The sequence below is a fragment of the Epinephelus fuscoguttatus genome, linkage group LG13 (genome assembly GCF_011397635.1).
Source record: "Epinephelus fuscoguttatus linkage group LG13, E.fuscoguttatus.final_Chr_v1".
Classification (NCBI taxonomy): domain Eukaryota; kingdom Metazoa; phylum Chordata; class Actinopteri; order Perciformes; family Serranidae; genus Epinephelus; species Epinephelus fuscoguttatus.
In genome coordinates, this window is record NC_064764.1 from 13,910,167 (window position 1) to 13,931,745 (window position 21,579).

At 40.3% G+C, this 21,579-nt stretch overlaps 1 protein-coding gene across 11 annotated transcripts in view; it reads right to left on the minus strand.

The window, feature by feature from the left end:
• Positions 1–895: 895 nt before the first annotated feature.
• Positions 896–21,579, minus strand: part of stxbp5l (syntaxin binding protein 5L) — a 185,575-nt gene continuing 164,891 nt past the window's right edge. For 6 of the 11 annotated variants that reach the window (XM_049593232.1, XM_049593228.1, XM_049593231.1 and 3 more), the window contains 6 exons: positions 10,509–10,748; positions 6,537–6,900; positions 5,721–5,886; positions 4,812–4,923; positions 4,367–4,587; positions 896–3,839 (listed from right to left, as the gene is read on the minus strand). In XM_049593232.1, coding sequence (XP_049449189.1) covers positions 3,798–3,839; positions 4,367–4,587; positions 4,812–4,923; positions 5,721–5,886; positions 6,537–6,900; positions 10,509–10,748 — 1,145 coding nt within the window. In that variant the 3' untranslated portion in view covers positions 896–3,797. Of the gene's footprint in view, positions 3,840–4,366; positions 4,588–4,811; positions 4,924–5,720; positions 5,887–6,536; positions 6,901–10,508; positions 10,749–12,218; positions 12,321–21,579 lie in introns of all 11 variants that reach the window. The other 5 variants (XM_049593226.1, XM_049593223.1, XM_049593225.1 and 2 more) reach the window with 1 other exon arrangement.

Consider the following 21,579-nt stretch of genomic DNA (forward strand, 5'->3'; position numbering starts at 1 on the left):
ATGTTGCTGTTGTTGTTGGTCTAGTTGGAGCTGATTTTAATTATATTTATTTATTATGACAGATAATGTTAGCTTAGCCTATAGGTTTTATATGTAAAATCTTAAAGTTACCACTGACATAGATAAAAGTAAAGATAGGGAAGTAAAAAGTACACAGTTTCCCTTTAAATTCTAATAAGAGTAGAAGAATGAAGTGGCATTAAATTAAAATACTCAAATAAAATTCCCTACATTTGTGCTGGTGTATGGTAGTAAATTAAATAGAGCTCATCACAGAATAAGCTTAAATCATTATTGTCAAGGTGGAGATTTGTCTTCAGTTCACCAAACACAAGAAACAACATAAAAAGCAGACAAGAAGTCAGTAAAACAAGAGTTATATTTTGACCACAGAGTGTTATAATTTGGTTGAGCGTTGAGGAAATTACAAGAGTAAAAATATCTTTGAGGGATTTATAGAATTGTGATAGGTTATATGAAATACAGGACAAAATAGATTGGTTATCATGGTAATAATATTTCTGAGAAATGCCATTTTTGTTTAAGACAATTAACTGACTGTATGTTTCTCATAGCGACAAAGCAGGTAAGTTACACTGGAGGGATAGCATTAACATTTATTGAAATAATAATAAAACCATACCGCACTTTCAAGCCTGTTTGATGTGATGAAGCTTCACTTCCTTTCGGAGTGCTGCTGCATAAAATAACTGAGAATCACTGGTGTGGAGATGCTCACATGATCCAGGGTAATTCAGCACCAAGTTGTAGGGCTAAATTTTTTTTAATCAAAATTGCAGTATGGCCTCCTGCAATTTTCAAAAGACTGATAAAAGACTGATGTGCTGCAGACATGTGGGGGCAGTGAAACAGAGTTCCCAACTGTGTACATCAATCAATGTTTATTTCATTTTGCTTTTGCATCAACATATTTTCAGTTCTTTTTTGTCAAGTAATTTCTATTACACTAGTATAATATCAATAAGAACAGAAAGTGGTAGAATCCATTTAAATAAGACAAACTTTGCTGCCATCATTGAGAAAACAAGAGAAATGCTTTTTCAGGATACTACAGTGTGAAGAACTACAGAGTTCCAGTGATTTAGACAGAGCCAGAATACCAGATACAGTACCAGCAGTAACAGGTACAACATATACAGAGAAAAATATCCCAAGAATGTCTTCATCTTTTGTCGTTTTTTTGTTTCACCTTTCTCCCAAGATTGAACTGTACAGTTAATATAAAAACCAAAAACATACTAACCAAAAACATACTAACAAAACACCCTGTCGTAGAAGTCAGATTTTTTATTTTTTTTAAATTTTCTTTTGGTTTTGTTTTTTGTTTTTTTGTGTGTTTTCTCTGCCATTGAAAGAACTGCACTGAACACAAATCTCATTGACGGTACAGAGATAGGAGAGAAATTTATTTTTTTGACATGTTTAAGACACCTCATTGAATCAAATTATGTGTAATGCCTGAAATCTGTGTGGAACTGCTTTAGGATTTCAGGTTTGGTGAAAATGCGCCTGAAGGCCATTTACGCCAAAGGAATGCCTCTGCAGCCTGACAGGAAGCAGGCAGACATGACTAGCAATGCAGATTGGTTCACTTGTGTCTGTTATTTTTTTAGGTTTTGAGAGTATGTATCGCTGTGCATATTTATGTGGGAGTGACGTCGACATGATCAAGGCTCAACGCTCTGTATGTGCATAAAGGCCTGATGTGTGTTAATGGATATCAATAATCCTCTGTTTGGTTTTCAGATCAATTCAAAATACAGACAAATACACAAGTACAAAATATCCTCCTCACTTAATGCTGTTTGCGCGTCATGTGGCTACCCATTGACATGTACAACACAATCACAATATGATACACAACCATGTATCATGAAACATTTTGTTGTTTTTAACACACAAGAGCCTTCAGTTGAGAGGCCATCATCATCAAATATAGGACTGCGACAAGAGGATATCATAGTCATCAAGAACAATATTTAACAGAAGAAAAAAAAATAACGTGTTTGCCTTCGGTGGAAATCATTGCAAATTTCTTACACGTGTACATAGCTTCTGCACTGACTCACATCTCGACATCACTAAAAAAATACTGTTACTTTTCCTGAACCTTTTTCCACTGATGATTGACTCACAAGGGAGTTGGTGGTGGTGATGAAGCAGATGTGATTAAAACTCCTTCTGGTACTCCCCGTCACAAGGACATTGACAATCATTAAAAGTATTGTTTGTGATCATGAATAGAGGACCGCTCAGGTTTAACCCTGACAACACACAACTTCTAACAGACTGTCATGGAGAGAGATGGGAGGGTATCATTCATGTTTGATTGCTTTGGCAGAGAAAGAGTCCAGTTGTTTTAACATTTGTGGCACTCTTTCTCTTTCTCTCTCTCACAGACAGTCTCTCTCACACACACACACACACACACACACACACACACACACACACACACTTACACACCTACACACCCTAATGGCTCACTAAACTCGTACATCTGACAAAGGCAGCTAAAGACTGAAATGGTGAACCAGCGATAACCAAAAAGTAATAATAATATAAATAAAAATAAACACCCTTGTTCTTTTTTTTCCATAAAGAAAACTGACTTATTTGACTTTGATAAATGCCCTCTATGGCCAACTCCGAGTATTGTCTCGTCTGTTCTGATCAAACAGGAAACATATGACTACCACATATTAGCTCTTTGTTAGTTTACAGTGAGTGGATCCACTCATCTTGTTTTTTTATGGCACGTGAATAGTATATAGGTTCATACTATAGCTATAAACACACTGTGTCCACAATACGCTTGTAACCCTTTCAGCCTCTGGGCATGTCTCACACCGATCTGTTCTCTGTTTTCATACAACTGTAGTTGGGGAGTGAGATATTCCTCATCGTCGTTTAATGCTTTTGTAAGTAGCAGCAGCCGAAAAGTGACATTAGTGTGATTAGACTGTGCAGAGGTTAAGTGTAATACTACTGATTTGTGTTGTGCACTGTGCAGCCCAGAGTAATTGGTAAGAATAAAGTTTCAGCATTATTATTAAGTGTGTGTAGAAGAAGCTAACTATGTGCATCTATATTGTGGCATTTAATATTATGCTGAAACTGAGAGAAAAAAATTCAAATGAACCAAAAATGGAAAAAGAAAAAAAAAAAGGGAAAGGAACACAAGTTTTGGCTTAATAGCAATGCAGGTATACATTTCCCTTTTTATATATAGATTTTTGTCAATATTTCAAAAAATATAAAGTTTTTCATAGTTTCTGTTGTTGGCTTACATCATTAAATAAAACTTTTTTTATTTTTGTATCTTCTGTTAAAGTCGCATGCTGCTTTTTAATATGGCAGTTGGATTTTTTTTTTAATAGTCATCCATTTTTATTTCATGCATTTCTTGTTGGTTTCTTTACTTTTGAGTATCTACACAGTGAGGTCCAGGAAACCCAACCACACACACACACCCACCCACACACACAAACACACACTCACACAGACAGAATTGTCGGATATTTCCAGTTCCATCTTCAGTCCTTCGTATGCCGCCATTCACCATTCTCCTTCCGTCCTCATCACTACACGTCTAGACAAGGAACTAACACGTCCTCGTCCTTCAATAATGTGACAGTGCCGTACCCAGTCCAAAAGCCGTAAAGACAAAGTCACTCTTGAGTCTCACTTTTAATTGCTCTCATTTATAGAGTGAAAGTCCCTGTTCCGGCACAAAGCTCCCAGCAGTCCAAGGGCAGCCTCAGCCCTCTTTCCTGCGATTAGAACTGGTACCACTTCTTGTCCTTGCACTTAAGCATCAGCTGTAAAAGAAGAAACGTCACATAGTGTTGATGGTGAGGAATAACAAATCGTTACTGCTTCATTTCTTTTGGAATAACACCACCTTTTTAAAAGATTGCTTTGGACCTGTTGTGTGGGGCGTTTTTAAAGCATCAGTGTTTAGAATTTTTAAATAAATGACATCATGGTGGAGAATTGGCACCACTATTAGGATGAGAAGAGTCAGCACAAATATGTGATGACTGTATGGTGTTATGAGGATAGGGTAAAAAAAATTGGATGAGAACAATGGAGCTCTTTAATTTCATTTTACAGAATTATTCAAATATTTAAAAGCTAGGATGTAACTTAAGTAACTTTAGTTCTACTAAATATCTTTTTACATCCATTATATTTCCAAAGCTTGTATGAATTATTAATAATTCTAATTTTAGTTAATTCTTTTTTTATTTGATAATGAAATGCTAAATTCAATTATCTATGTTTTTATCATAAATCTGTTGTTTCTAACATTTTGCTTATGAATTTTTATGAATCTTGTCTTTACCTCATGAGCGTGTTTGGAGAAGGTTTCTGCACTGGTCATCATTAGGGCGGTTCGCTCCTCCAGCTCCCCCAGTCTTTGGCCTCTCTCATCCAGCGCAATGCGGGCCCGTGCCAGCTCACCCACAGCTCCACCAGCTGCCACCTTCATGCCCTCCATCCCCGCCTGCCCAGGGATGTGCTGAGCCAGACTCCGAGAAGCTTTCCCAGCTGCTGCCTCGCCAACTGTCGACAACATCAGGTAAAAAGAAATGTGACGGGAAGCATATAAATAAAGCTCATTACTGTGGTACTATTCTGGCTGTGATGGATTTCTAGCCCTTTGCTGTTGGTGCAGTTCCCTCTGGATGTGATTTATTAATTGCATCATTTTTTAGATGGATCAGTACACACACAATTGAAATCATTCATGCAAAGAAAGAGAGAAGAGAGGAAAAAAAAACACGCACAGAGCTCCTCTCTGTCGAAGTTATGAGAATTTCCTCCAAAGAAGCCCTTTAGGAAGCCTCTGTTCTGGGCTTCTGGTGTTTCTATTGGTGTAAACAGCTCTCCCAGCATCTCCTGAAATGAATGAAAATGAAAAATGGGACTTCTAAGCAATTAATACAATTTTTCCAAGACACATCTTTCCAATTCTGTACCAGTGATGTATTGTTGAAATTTGTTGATCATACATTAATCATCCTTGGTAAAGTGTGGTCAAAGTTTTCTTCATTTTCTCGTTTTAATCGCCTTTGTGACAATTTTTTCTCAACGACGGGGAGAACCAGACCATAATCTGATTAACTGCTGTTGCCTGTAGGTGGCACTATGGCAACATCATGTTAAAAGCTCCACTGATGTCTGGTATCATTAGTGAGTGTGAAGTGAAGACTCTAAAGAAGAAATACACCTATGAATATGCTACAGCGCGCGCGCGCACACACACACACACACACACACACACACACACACACACTGTAAAATCATATTGACACAATCATCCTGGTGGAGTTTACGCCACACATGACAGGTGTGACATTTCACTCCAATGGCCTCTCTCAGCTCTGGGCTTCAACAAGGGTGAGAATACTGGCACCTGTTTATTAACTGCACCAATGGATTTCTGAACTCAGAATCAAAATGTGAAAATGTGAAATTGCCAGTTAAGCAAATAAGAATGGTCTTAATGTGAACGACATACAGCACATGGATGCCTTTCATAAAAACAGCGAAAAAAAAAAAGCGACATTCTGAGACATTGCATGTCACAGAGAGGGACCGATAAACAGACTGATATATGAAGGTTAGGTACAGATTAGATGGCTAGATAGATAGATAGATAGATAGACACAACACCCACAAACTGCAGTGCTAACCTGCAGGTTGTCACACATCTCCTGGCTGTATGTAATTCTCTGGATCTCTGTTGGGGAGCTGAGATACAGAGCCTGCCCCCCGTTGGTAAAGCAAAAGGTCCTTGCAATGCGCATGTCTGTCAGAGGCAGGTAATTGACATCCATCAGCGGTCTTAGACTGGGCAGACTGTGGGCAGGGCGAGGAAAATAAGACAAAGTTAGACACCAGATTTGGGCAATACAGTTATAAGAAACACAATAACTTTGATTTTCAAAACTAATCTAATCTGTAGATTGTTTATCACAATTTTTTGTCCATCTTTGGAAAACTTAGTCACATATGGCACCTATCACAACTATAAATACAGTGTTCTTCAAATGCACAAATCACATGCAATATTCCTAGAGGTAAGAATTATAAGTAACATTGGACAAAGGTGCCACTAATTGACATCCAACCAAGTACAAAGCAATTTTTCCTACATAGACAGTGTAGTTACATGATGTGCAGACATTCTTGCCTGTGGTCAGAGATGTCTTAGAGAGACACAGATCAGTTTGTTACAGTATTTTCAAATGAATCATTTAATCACACTATACAGAGTTAACCTTCACTTTTTTAAATGCATCAGCACAGACGCTCTAAAAGCAACGCATCAGTATTGCAGCTCAGGCTAATTGATTGTCAAGGCCAAAACTGTGATCTCAGTTATTATAGGATTAATTGTGTAACTCTGCTCTAAGCCAAAGTATTTACATTGGGAATACAGTTTATCATGGTCATTTCAGGTAAACAGGTAAGTTTCAGATAAGAATATGAGAACTTGAAGGTTATACCTGAGTGTCATGACGTGTCCGTTAGCACAGAAGCAGGCCAGGCACACACTGTTGCACACAGATACCACGTCGGCTCGCAGTACAAAGGATGACTCTGTGATATTGTGGACAAAGAGGCAAGACTGCGAGGGCATCAAGAATACTTTGGCCTGCCTCTCGGAGCACACCACAGCCAGATGCCCCTCTCCCAAGGTGTCCTGGGAGGATGATGGTGAAAAGTGGACCAGCTTTCGCTTCCGCACTCGGTCTGGGTCCTCAGGGGCATTGAGGTCCCGCCAAACCTCGTAGGGGCTCTGGATGAGTGCTCCCATACAGTCCAAGAAGCCAAAGCGCAATACCGAGCCCTTCAGCATCAGAACCGTGCCTAGGAGTGTTTGGGCAGAGTCAACAGAGGGTAGAGGCCAGCATGAAATCAAAAACTACAATTTCCAAAGCTAAAGCACATTTCCATGTGACAAGATGGTCATAAATGTGAAAAATGCAGAAATGAAAATAAGTCAGAGCAGTGGCACATATTTGTTACTTAAGCTTTAAGTCCAATAGACCTTTTAAGCTTGACACGCGTGAGAATGAAGTCTTTTCATATGTCATAAATCCTATTGTATTGCTTTGTTTCTTAAATTTAGCTTAGCTGAACTTGAACTTGAGACTCAGAATGATAGTATGAATGTTTGATGTAAAACAATCACAGAGGTTCACATTAATGCACTATAACCTGTTATCAGCTGTCATCTATTAAATAATTCAATTGTTTACACATTCTCTGGAGTTTCCTGACATTTTTGTAAAATACATCATTTACTGCATAAGAAAAAATCCACAGTCCAAAGAAGCACTTTGAAAGCACACAGAGAGAGTTCAACAATACCTGCCTTTCTGTTCACCATTTTTTCCGAGGAACTGAAACTGTGACCTTCCAATAATAAGCTCGTTTCTTGTACATTCAGTCTCAAGAGAACAACTGCTGCTTCAAAGGGCTTGAATCTTTTGGTCTATTGAAGTTTTAACTGTGAGTAAGAAACCTTTTCAGCACACAGCAAGGTCTCTGGGCTGGTAATGCATCTGTGAGTGGCTCAGTTTTGTTTAGTCAGAGTACAAACACAACGGCACTACAAAATCTATCCTTGTTCTTGAGTACAGAATGAAGTCAGTGCAAGATCATGCATGACAAATACTCATCAAATTTCTCCATGACAACAAATTTCCCTCTATTACAAATAAATATGGTTTTACAAGTCCTTAGGCATGACAGAGATTTTAGCTTTGAAATGCTGCTCACACAGTGCATTTAAATCCTGGGTAAATTACCTGCTCTTATTTTAAAAGCTTTGCATTGCCTCAACATTTATCATTCTGAGTGAGCGTTTTGTGTCAAACACACAAGTGGAATTGAGATGAAATCTAATGTTTCACTAAACGGATGAGTGTCCTGCATTTTTAAAGTGAGTGTATCCTACATCATTAGTGGCGAAATTGCAAGTTCATGTCACAGTAATATAGAAAATGAAAGGATTGCAAAAGGCTAACTAGGCTCCAAATGCAGCTGACAGCTGTTTTCAGTAACAAAGCTCAGATAAACCCACTGCACACTACCTGTTCAGCCAACCTGGAACAGCCAAAAAACACATTTAGTGACTGGCTGGTGAAAATGGTGGATCATTTAGTGGCTAAACAGAAAGATGTTGGTTGCAGAGTTCCCACACATTTTCATGGACAAAATTTCAAAACTTTTCCATGACTTTTCAAGGATCCATAATAAAATTTTCATTACTGAAGCACATCCTAACTGTGTGTGCTGCACTTACCAGCCTGGTTATGGTACTTTTCTACACACGCAGGAGATTCTCACTTCCCATAACAAATGGCGCTGTACTACATCACATATGCACGTAACATCTAAAAGCAGACGACTTGGCCGGTATAAGTCATGGGAAATGAGAACCATACAAATTTCCATTTGTATCAAGCAAGTTTATTTGCTTTACTTGACATTGCACGTCCTTCGATGTGACTATTGTGCATTGCAACATCAGTGCTGAAATGATATGTCATGCAGCCCCAAGTTGACACATATTAGAGTTATGTAATGTCAGTGGCTAACATACAGGAAATAAATTTGCTGTTATGTTACGGCTATCCCTGTATGATAATTGTAATAATTAATTACACAACAAAATTCCATTCTGGTTTTCTCAAAATTTCAATCATTTTTACTAATTCCATGACTTTCCCAGGCCTGGAAAATGAGATTGTGAAATTCAAAGGCTTTTCTAGGTTTTCCATGACTGTGGGAACCCTGTGGCTGAGACCAAAATAAGATAAAAAAACAACAACAAAAAAAAAAAACAAAAACTGAATATTGTCTTATCTGCACTTGTTGGGTGGTCAAAACCATGACTCCCAATGAGGAACTATTTGCTAAAATGCAATATCACTTTCATATAGTGATATTATGTCAATATTGTATTGACAAAAGCAGTCACATTTATGACAGCGTCTGACCTTTTGTCTTTTGTCTCACATTTGATCTTTGATCAAATGATATTTCATCAAATGTGGGGATGTCCAAAGGGGATTGAACCTCTGTCACATGCAAAATATTTTAAGATGAGTCTAACAAATTCAGTCTGGACATTTTTTGCTGACAAAATTGATGATCACTTTGAGTTGGTCCTGCAGTTTAGAGAGGCTCCATTATAATCCAAATACACCAGTTTTCCACTGTGCAAGTTTCATGACAAATAGTTAAATAACACCGAAATGGAGAACATACAATACAGTCCCTTTATATTTTCACCATGCACACTCAAACATCCTCATTAGGCCTTTTGTCCGTCATGTGGAACATGAAACCATCAAGAACAGAAATTCAATAAAAAGGTGAACCCTGAATTGAAAATTAAATAGCATTGGATGGGTTAATGGCTTAACAGTTATGATGAGTGAATAGTTTCAGATAAATTCATGTTAGATTTTAATATGTGGTATGTGAAGTAGTGCTTCTCAGCTTTGTAATAACTGTGTCTTTGTCTTGATTTTGTTATTAAGTGAATGTTGGTGCAAGTAATTTTCATAAGGGGGATTTTGGGGTGTATAATGGATTTTCTATTAGAACAACTCTGATCTATTACAACATATGTGTCTTATTTTTAAAGTTGGCCATAATCATTATATGTTATATGATAATACTGTACTCACCTAAGTATTGCTAAGATCTGGGAACATTGTCACAAATAAGTAAAAAGATAACAGTTTAGCCAGATTATGTAAACATTAGACGAGATTGGACTAGATTATATTATTTAATGTGGTGGTAGAACCAAGTTATAAAACAAATAGTTCCAGTCCTTACATATCATTGGCTGAGCCAGCTTTTGTAAAATACTCAATAATCAATAAGCTATGACCACATTAAAATTTAAGTATTACGGCACCAATTAGTTGCCTATTGTTGTATTGGACTCGGAGCAAAAGAGCACAACCGCTGTTTTCCCCATAGGCTTCACAAGGGAAAGAGACTTATGTAAATCAGTGGATACGTTCTCTTGAGCATCAAAACCCCACAAAATAACTGGTTTTACCATCTGGATTTAATCCATTCAGTCCAACAACATTTAAAAGTCTAGAAGAGCAGAATGATTAAATTCTTCTCATCCGCGTTTAAGTTAGTGGAGCGGGAAACTGGAAGTAGCTGGCTTGGCTATAAGAACTTAGCTACTAGGCTGGCAAAGTTGCTAGCACACTTGCTCTATGGTCCCAATGATGCTAGGCACGACACCATCCCTCAGATGTTTAAAACCACTGTAAACCACAGTCTCTAGCGGCTTATTGTTTCAGTGAGTGCACAAGAAATGTTGGTAATAATCTCTGTTTGTGCAGGACATCGTGTGTACAATTATGGTTAAGATGACTAAGAGCCTCTGTGAGCTTCCTAACACCTTTGTGATGAAACCCTGTCTCACTGGGACTTACCGCTGGGGCCAATGGTCACAGGTTCCTCCATCCTCTCCTCGTGGTCGATGGGAATGGACATTGGGATGAGCAGAACCACACCTAAGCTGGTGCCCACCCACAGACACGGAGTGGGCAGGACGTCACTCTTGCGCCCGTAGGACTCTCCAAACTGCAACGTGGTGATAGCTTCCTTGGTGTCCCGATCGATGCTGGACACACTGGAACTGCGTGAACGGCTGAAGGAGTTTTCACGACTCTCTGTGGCGGCAGCCGCCAAACACAGAAGCGCGGCACAGGTGGACATGATGCAAGGCGAGAGAAATGAGGCGATGGCAAGAGAAAGTGGAGTGAGAGAGAAAACAGGAAAGAAAGGTAGAGTTACAGAGTTGTGGAAGGGAACAGCAATGTTGTTGATAAAAGAAGAAAGAATGGTGGCGTGAGAGGACAAGCCATAAAAAGAAAAAAGTTCTTAGTAAGCGCAGTGATGAGGAGTGTGGAGGACAAGTATTCTACAGATCATACAGGGTTTATCGGCAGAGTGTATATAATGTAAAACAATGGAACATGTGCATCAACAAAAGTGCTGCTGAAAGGATGTGATACACTGAGAAGCAAAGTGATTGATCATTATAAAGAGACAATCGACAGAAACATGTTTTCACATCAAGCAATGCACACACACACACATACACGGATCCACACATTCTGTACTTCTATCTTTGTGAGGACACTCATTAACATAATGCATTTCTGAGCCCCTTACCCTGACCTTAACCATCTTATCTAAATACTTCACTCTAACCCTTATCCTAATCTAAACCTGATCGAAGCTTGAACCTTCCAAGCCAAGTCTTAACCCTCAAACAGTCCTTTGAAGTGAGGACTGGCAAAAATGTCCTCTCTTTCAAAAATGTCCTCACTCTGTGGGTTAAAAACATGTTTCAGTCCTCTCTATGTAGCAAAAACAAGTAGACACACACACTTAAACACATACAGACTTTTCTCTCTGTTCTCTCTCTCAGATTTTCACGTACTGACGAGACTTTATTCAGCAGCCTGGTGACACTTTAAGATACACTCCAAGTATTTACACACACATATCTACAGACAGACGCACACCAGAATGCACACACATACACACACACACACTGAGGGTTGCATCAAATTCAAAAACTCCTTTAACTCTGTTAGAGTGCTACCCATTCACTTTCGCCATTGTGTACTTAAAGCCTCCATCATAAAAGTATTTCTGTATTGCTGCATTTCTGAATTATTCAGAGCCAGGCAATGTGCAGCACTGCATGCCCGGCCTAATGTTACACAGAGTGCAGACTTTATGTAACAACAACTACAGTTGGGTGCAAAGCCCAATGTGCACATGTCAACCTAAAATGAAAACAATTTTTGACAGATGTTGAATGTATGCGATTTTCAGGAGCACCTGAAGCCATTATGAAAACCAAAATCCATGCAGGCTTAAAAAAGACCTCAACTATTTATGAGGGGCTTGGAGACATAAAATGTACTGTATGTTGCCTGCAAAACGTGCTATGCACTGCTATCTAGATGGCATCACCCCAGGCCTACCTCTTGGGAGGAGAGCAAGCACTTCTAGGCATGTTTTGGACGAAACAGGGCCACAGGACGGACTGACATACTGACTGACGGACGGACGTATAATAATCAGCAGGACAGCAGTTGACAGGTTTGTGGCCGAAGCCCCCTTACCTCTCTCACTCCAGCAGTAGGGGGCGGTGGTGTGGTGCTCGTCGTGGGAGTACATAGTGACTCCATGTAACTGCTGAAGCATTGCCCTCCTGGACGCATAACCTACTCATCCCCCACAACATGACCCCCATATAACAAACCACATTCCACCATGTTCCAAAGGAACACACACACACACACGCACACAAGCACAGCCATCCAGCCAAAAAATAGACAAGACGGACAGATGGACAGCAGTACCAGAGAATGACAGAAAGAGAAAGAAAGATGCAACTGAGTGTGGAGGGATTGCTTCAAATATATACAGAGACAGAGAAAGAAAGTGCGACTGAAAAAGAGGCCGCTTGTCTGTTTCTGGTGGCCACACAACCTCTACTTGCTTATCCATCTTCTATCTAAACCCTTTTTCAGCACCATCTGCTCAACTAAAGACTGTTGGCGAGAGTAGCAGGTTTCTATGCTTCTTATGTTATCAAAACTCTGATAGAGCATCCCTACATGCAGTCCATGTGGTCTGAGAAGAGCTATTGTGCAGCAGTGTTGCACGACAACCAAAATCTTAACAGTGCTTTCTTTGATACTGCTGTAAGTACAAAAACGTTTGGAGTCGATCCCAGTTTACAAACTGGTTACAAAACTGGTGCAAGGAGTCAAGTACAAAACCAATCCAATACAAAACTGGGATGAAAGCTCCTGCACAAAGGTCAAAATGGACGTCAAAAATGGATATTCTTGATTTATTTTCCTTGTTTACCACAGTATCGAAGCAATATCAATATATTTAGATATTTGCAGTAAAAATTTTGGTCTCGTGCCATCACTGCTGTACAATGCCGCTGGCAGCCACAAAGACAAAATAGCCTTTTGCTGTGAGTCTGGGCAGCTCTGTTTTGCCGTGTGTCGCTGGGGCGTGTTTACGCTGTGTGACGAAGCCTGTGGGGTGCTGGCTAATGAAAGTCAGGCACAGTGGTACTCTGACAGGACACAGGGACCCCTGGGGGCCCCTGACAGGGAGCCAGAGGCAGGCGAGGCAGTGTCAGGGAGGTGATAAGGGAAGGCACACAATCTGAAGCAGTGAGATGGACAAAGTGCCAGATTTATACAGTGGTACATGGACATACACCCAGACAAAGTGTAGAGAGACAAGGACAGACACCTGGAGACTACGCAGAACTCTTTTTTCCCCCCTTTTTTTTCTATGTACCACCAATGACTGTGTGCAAAGCTTTGTGCCAGGTTTTGCATTAATGCCAATTAACACATGAATAGATGTATTGAATTAGATCTTTTTTCCAGGATTTAATTGTGTGCTAGTTGGGAATTAAGAAATCTTTGACCTTAAAATATAACAATTCACAAATTAATATAAGTTAGTTAATTATGGCAGAGATCCAACAGGGACATTTTTATCACAAAGCCATAAATTAGCAGGCCCACTGCCTCAGCATTTGGTTTTTAATCTTGCAGTCAAACGTTGTAGGTGCGTTTGGGTGTGGACTTAAGCCTCTTTAGCATTTGGCCAGGTAGTTACTGAGTCAACTCAGATCTGTTCTATAGTCCAGTAAAACACATTTTATTACTCCTGGTTTAACTTGGAAAATTTGTGATATTATGAGATTCTGTAATGTGCAGGTAATGCTTAATTTACGGGTTACACTGTGTGGGAAACATCTCTCTTCTCTGTGCTAACAAACAAATGACAACACACGCTTTCTACATCACAAATTTCCCTGTTCTTAAACAACTGCTGCCAATTTTATGACCACATCTGCAGGCTAATCTCACAGTATCACACAATTCTGTCTTCAATATTTAATAGGCGCGCTGCCTGACCGAGATGGGAGTTATGGAAATGTTTACTGTACATTGAGTCTGACTTCCCATGCCATTTCCCTCCTCTGTCTGCTCGCCTGGCATGCAGGCCTCATTAACATCGGCCTCATCTCTCGCACCGTTTGCTGACCTTTAATTATTCCAGTGATCCTGCTGGCTCTTCACTGTGGTAACCCAGTGCAACTGATAAACAACAGTGCCAAGGGTAGGCAACAGATAGAGAATACGCAACGGTCTGCTGAGAAAAGCGACTGTTCACGTATAATAAACACACATCAGCGTTGCTGCAGACTGAGGATGTTGCCAGTTTTTCAGCTTATTTCTTCCTTATCACTTATGACTTAGTTTAAAATAAATCCTAGTACGCCATTTGACTAAAGACATTCTAAAGTAATGGATCCCACAAAGAGAAAGGGCAGCTGCAATGCAAAAACATGACTTTTAGAAAACTACAGAATACTAATAACCCCGGTTAAAAAGATGTAAAATGCTAAAATGAAAACACAGCAACAAAATCCAACCATGTTCACATGTGGGAGGCTGGACGGCGAGTACTGTAAATGTAAATGTTGAACGAATACTGATGTCCCAATGAGTATTCATACCTATCCCTAATACAAATATGTGACCTCCTTTACACCTTGCTCTAAAATGTGTTTTGGGTGATCAGATTGCGATCAGATAGTGCTTGACCTCGTGAAAGTAAAAGTCTAATTGAGGACGCAGGATGATTCAATTGGCCAAACCACCTCCGGAGGTGGTCAGGGATGCACTGTGACCACATTAAACACAAGTGTAAATACAACTGTATTTTCAATTCTCATACAAAAATTACCTGGGCCGAGACACCTAATCACACACAACTGCCCCAAACCAGCGAGGTAGCAGCAGACACTCAAAGATGGAGTCAAGATGAGACCAAGGCCTCTAGTTTCGCAGACCGGGTAAGGTGGAGGCGTAGCGCACCTGCGCTTCGCCAACTGGGTGTGGCCAGGCAGATTTTGCAAGTTTGGCACACCGTGTGCGCTGGCGCAGCTACTCCTCTTTCCCACCTCCGTCCCTCCTACTGGCGCAAGTTGGAAAAAGGGAGGAGAGAAGGCGTGGAGTGGGTTTTACACAGCCAATTCACATCACACCAATCAAATGAGCCCCTCTCCTCGCCCTTAACTGCACCGCACAAAGGCGTAAGAGTTTACTCAATTCGCCATGGCAGAAGAGAGCAGCAGCGTCAGACGGCCAAACTTCTCCCAGGAGGAAACTGATGTTTTGGTCTGGGAGGTCCAAGCTCACAGTGTCCGAATATACGGAACTGCGAGCAGACCTCCATGGGCTGATGATGCAAAGGTAGCCTGGGAGGAGGTCACCACAATTGTAAATCAATGTTGCGTTTCTCTCATGTGCACGTGCTCTCTCTTTCTCTCTCGCAGTCTCACTCTGTTTCTTTTCTTTTGGCTTTTCTTTTTTTTTTTGGAACTGATTTTTTATTTGACATATACGTACATACAAACACAACTCAATAAACATAGAGGAGATGTATATTATATTCGGTTATACTAACTTAAGGTTCTTTAAAAGTCCTTTCCCTTTTTTTTCCCTTGTTAACTCGATCTTTCTTTTGACTTTTCTAAGATGACAGATGCTGAATATATACTCCCTATCTGATGCTGTGGCTGTTTGTGGTTGGCTGAGAGGGATGTGAACTCATTAGTTTGCAGCTGTGTTAATCAAATCAGGTTGGGTTTCCATTACGCGTGCCAAACGGTGCCAATCCCCTTTGATCTGACATCAGATGTGACGGGACAGTCGATATAGAGATACATTTATGTGCTGATTGCAGATAGTTGCATTGAATAGTGCTTTTGGGGTATTTACTGCATTGTTAATGTGCCTGACATTCTGGAAACCTGCCTGCGAGGTTTTGGTGACGTGTGCGCGCGATCTGCCGGTCAGCCAAACTTCCCCTACACCGGCTGCGCTCTGCCTGCGCTGACAGTAGACCTGGTTTCAGCTGGCGAGCTTTTAGCGCAGCTTCAGCGAAGCCTTTTGGCACGAAACTGGCACTGCGCCAAGCTGGATCTGTCGACACCTTGCCCTGCTGCACCACCACACCCATCTCAGCGCACCTCAGTCTGCCAAACTACCAATCTGAGCGCGCCTTGGGTTGCGCTGCTTGAAACTAGCTCTGCGCGGGGTTCGCCACCCTGTGCCACCCTGCGCCGCACCAGGAAACTAGAGGCCCAAGTGTCTGCTTTCAGTTTGGTATGACGAAAATGTAAAAGCAAAACTTTGCAAGTCATATGGCAACCGAGCCATTGAAGCAACGGTTGAGCGGTTCTGGCTGCAATGTCAATGGAGAGAGTGATGAGATCTCAAATAAAATGTCAATGGGATCTAGACACAATCTGGATACCAGACACAAGGTGTAAAGGAGGTCAAAAAGGCCTGTGACTGGTACCTGGCAGTACAGTACAATATTCATTACACCTGGAAGCATGAATGTGCTCAGAAAACTTCACAGCAAGTTGCCTATTTAATTATGTAAAACTAAGTTGATATTTAGGTCAGGGGGTGGTGTGTCCAGATTGGAAAAAAAATCATCCAATGAGATCCATATGAGTGATTGGAAGGATTACCAAAACTGATCAAGAATGTGAACAGCCAAAGATCTGTCTTTGGAACACAGGGGAATTTTCTAGGGTTAAATCATGGACTTGCGGCACTAGGTGGATACAGATGGCAAAACAGCTGTGACAGAGTACAACAGAGAAGATCAGCTTTTATTCTTTACACTACCCCAGAGTGCCTGTCTGACACACGCTGTAAACGGGACCCAGTCATGTCATGTCAAATTTTGGACACTGTGATGACCACTGTCAATTGATTTAAGCCTGAGCCACATTCTCCGAGTTATTTCAGCACTATAAGAACAGGAGGACACCTTCTGGCACACAAAGGCGAGGTGGTTATCCCTTAGACAGACAATGACAATGCTTTTTTTACTGTCAGACAGACGCTGCAGGGCTCTCTCTCAGTTTTTTTTTATACTGCTAGCTTGCCAACATACAGTTCTAAGCGAAACACTGCAGTCCAGTTTGAAAAAATAAAACTCGAGGTTGTCATAACCTGCTGTATCTAAGTAACATGGCCATACTGATGGTGCCAAAACCCAAACTACAAAATGTATCATTCATGTCAAGATATTACCATGACATGCTTATACAGCCAGTCCTAGTTAGGACTCAGCACACTGTTTCAAAAATCATTAAGACTCAGTAAGTAAGTCTGGTGGTCTAGCAGGTACATCCACCTCTGTCTACCTGTATGAAAGATTTTCTTTTTTGGTTGCTGCTACCTTTGTAAATCCTAATTCAGAGTTTCATGTTAAATCACTCAAGAAGTCAGTCAGACAGTTTCTTAAGAATATTTGCAAAGGTTAGATTAAATCAACCGTGGAAAAGAGTGATGTCTAGCCTTGTCTGCATCTGTGTGGTTGATAATGCAGCTGTAGCCCAAGCAGTGACTTGAATAAAACATTCAGCTTATGCTAATGAAAAACTGCTTCCCTCTCTGCTCCATGTCAGTATTGTATAATGAGGTCGATGAAGATGTGTGAATCTTATTGCATAATTGGTGTAAAAGGGTCAACTGTGACAACAGCACTGCACCTATCCTGTTTATTGTTTAGCATAAACACGTAGAAAAAATCTTGCCTTTATAGCACAGCACAGATGTAAAAGAGCATGCTCTTAGTTTCACCTGCCAAAATTTGAAACCACTGTGTGTAACTTTTTGTCTGATGTGCGTGCAGGGTGACTAGGATACTGTGACATTTTGGGAGCTGTCACAGTGCAGAGTCTCCTATAGAGAGATTAGCCTGTTGTGACCTGACAGGAGCTTTTTATTAATCTGACAGTGCCCCAACTAGAAGTAAATACAGACCGGACCATGAGTTTGGCTGTAACTGTGTGTGTATAGTACCAAACTGTCACGCAACGGAAGTCATGGTTTGGTGCACACAAAATACACATTATGCAGATTGATGGACATAATGTGGAACCAAAGTTCACATGCATGAGTTCCACCTGGAAACTTTTTGTCCTTCGCAACATATCTTGAGGTTAGCACAAAAACCAGATTGGTGTGTGAGTCAGTCACACTGTGGTGAAAAGACCTGCCTATGGGTTCCCGGTCAGCTAACAGCAAAAGAGATAGTGATCACAGACATTGTGTTGCTGTTGCTTCGCCATTGTAGGGTCTGTGAATGGAAACATACCCAACATGGTAACGCTCATTCAACTGCATCACCCAGATGTGCTGATCACTAGGATGAAGACAAAAAAAAAAAAAAAAAAAAAACCTAGGGCCCAACTCCTAATGCCAGCTGATTTCAAGCTGCCTTTAGGCTCAAAGCAGAATGGGATAAAACAATTGCTGAGGAACCTGGAATTTACACGGGCATACAGCCAAGCTGGAACTAACTGTAATATAGTCTCTATATACGGACTCTACATTCAGTGAATGTAGAGCCTGTAGGCAAACCCTGGAGATCTTGCCTCCGGAAGAAGAGCAGAAAAGCCCTGGTTTCCAGTTGTAGGCAGTTTGTAGTCCGCGTGATATTGACCAATCACGTTTGAGCCGGCTGCAGTTGTTGCCAGGTTAAACAGTCCGTGCGGTGAACTAACGAGGCGGAACATAATTGGCATCTCTGCAAACGCAATGGTTCAGCATATTTACTTATATATAAACGGAAGTCGGAAATAGAAATTCGCCTCCTCCACCCCAATCAAACCGGAATGCCAAAAAATCGGGGGTCTGCCCCCAGAGGCTGTATCGCCGTCTGCCGGAAGTCAGACACCGAATACAGCCGATAGGTGCAGAGAATGACTGTAATACTTCTCCTAATGCACAAGTTGTATTCTTTAATTACTCTATTTATTTTGTATCTTCAATTTCATTGCATAAGATATGCTTTCCATTTTTTTAAGCCTGTTGTGACCTGTTGCCATTTGGAAAAGTGCTTGTTCAGTGTTCATAAAGTATAAAGTGATTGAAATATTAATTATTTTTACAATGAAAGTTAACAATGAACAATGTGAACAATGAAGTTGCCTGTGGGAAAAACCTCAGCCCCCAGCAGGTCTTTGACACTTGCACTGCAGTCTGTTCAAAGTAAGTGAAAACAGATTCTTATATGCATTTTGTTATTTTATTTTTTTGCTGTACAGAACTCAGAGGAAACTGTGACTCCTAAAGCAGAGTATGAATTGAACTGTGACTTCTGTGTACCATTACATCCCTAACCATGAGTGAGTGACCTGCATAGCAAGAGCTTTCCAGAAGTATTCTCTTCTAAGGGACACAAGGTCATGTATGTATGATGCTCAGCACTATGAAGGCAATGCAGTTCTGGTGGTGTTTCCGTCTCATGAAGAGAGGACTGAAGAGTCTGACTGAGGTTCATGGACATTTTTTCCCACATACTGTATTCTGTGTGACAAGGTGCTGTTTTAAAAGTCCAGTGTGTCAGATTTACGGACATGAACTGGCAGAAATGGTATATCATATTCCTAACTATATTTTCATTAGTATATAAAAATCATCCCATATTCATTACCTTATAATGAGTTGTTTTTATCTACATTCGGAGCGGGTCCTTTTCCATGGAGTCCACAATGTTATTCTACAGTAGTTCAGAATGGACAAATCAGTCAGTCTCATGCCACTGAATCCTTCACACTGGACCTTTGAGGTGGTTCAGTAAATTTTCACTACCTGCATTAATTAGAGCACTGCAGCTTCTCTTCCTCCAGGGCCTATCATCATGTCTGTCACTTTTTTTGGATTATCCACTTCCCAAACCTGCAGTCTCTTCTCTGGGCAGTGTCTGCCATTCTAATTCAACCAACCTTAGAAAATCAACCAGTAAAGTGAGTCATTGTAAAGACTTAAAGTTCAGCTCACAACAATGCTTGGTGATATTTTGCTGTGGCTTTTTCCACTTAAAGAAGATAGCTAGTTTGAAGTGCAAGAGATAGGAATAAAATGTCCGACGTGACAAAAGAATGTCTGGAGTCATGTTAGGGAGAAAAAGTGGTATGTCTCCTCTTTGACCGAGTGGAAGGATGTTGCTTATTCGAAGTCAGTGAAAGCCCTGCACTGGGGTCTTGATGTATGTCGTATGGCAGTGACAGACTAAGTGCAAGATTTCATACATACTGTGTAATTAAATGTTGATGTACAATCTTGATGGGGGCCATTTTTCTGTGTCAGTCCTGAGGTCAATATCTCAAAATTGCGCTGCTGGGAGTGCCATTTCAAGTTCTCACTTGACAGCACATTGTTTTATCTGCTTTTTTTGTTTGTGCTTTGGCTGTCACTTGTTGTGTGACACCCAACAACAAGCCTAAAACATTAACCATATTTCTTTTAAAATAGTAATCAAATTTTCAAGGATGGGCCAATGTATTAAATGTTGAAAATGAAGATGGTGTTTTATTTAGGCCTTCAGAATGTGTTTTGTTTAATTCAGATCAACAGGTGATGATATAGAAATACATTAGCTATAAAAGCACTGGAACACCTGTTGGCACCACACACACAGACAGAAAAACTATTTACACACCCACAAATGCACACATTCCCTTTTTATCACACACAAAGCCTTATGTACACACACACATATAGCCTGCTGGGTCAATCAGTTTTATGATGTTCCAGGTCAGTGTCAGGGTGTGAATTAAAGTTGTTTGAATAGAGGAAAATAAATGTCGGATTTGTCAATGAGAAAATCAACATATCAGAGTGCAGATAATAACTGAAGGCTTGTCTTGTACTACTTAGTCACCTCTTTTATCTATGTGCATACTAAGATGGGCTATTTGAGAAAAAAGAGAGAAACAATAAAGTGGATGTTCTGGCATCTGCAACATGAAGAAATTGTGTACTCACAAACACAAACTAAATAAAAGTGTTTGGATTATGAGAAAATCAGGAGGTGTGGCCACACTACATGAACATTGTGTTTGCTTCGTTACCTGAAATAAAAAAACAACAACAAGAACAAAAAAAAACATCCAGAATCTATTCATGAGAAGAGAACTAATATGACAGAAAAAGACAACAACCTCATTTGGCTAGGGAAAATTCATTGTGATATTCATTGCTAACACATCAGTCCTGGTTTTAAAGTTAAATCAATGGCATTTTTGATACAGAGGAGATAAAAAAAAGAAAAGAAAGAAAGGCACTGGAGAAGTAAAAATCAGTTTGTTAAAACACTTAATATTGCACCAACCTTCAGGCCTAGGACACGGTTGACACAAGCGACAATGTTAAGGGACACAATGCAAGGGCTGGTCTTGCATTCAAGAGAAGCAGAACCTGTAGTCCAAATGTTGTAAGGTGATGCTAATGCAAGCTGCAGAGTTACATGTTTAAAATAGAATGAATGCAAACACTGCTGAACAACTACACCTGAGAAGTAGTTGCTGTTGGTGTAAACATACAGCAGTAATAGTCATGTTCATTT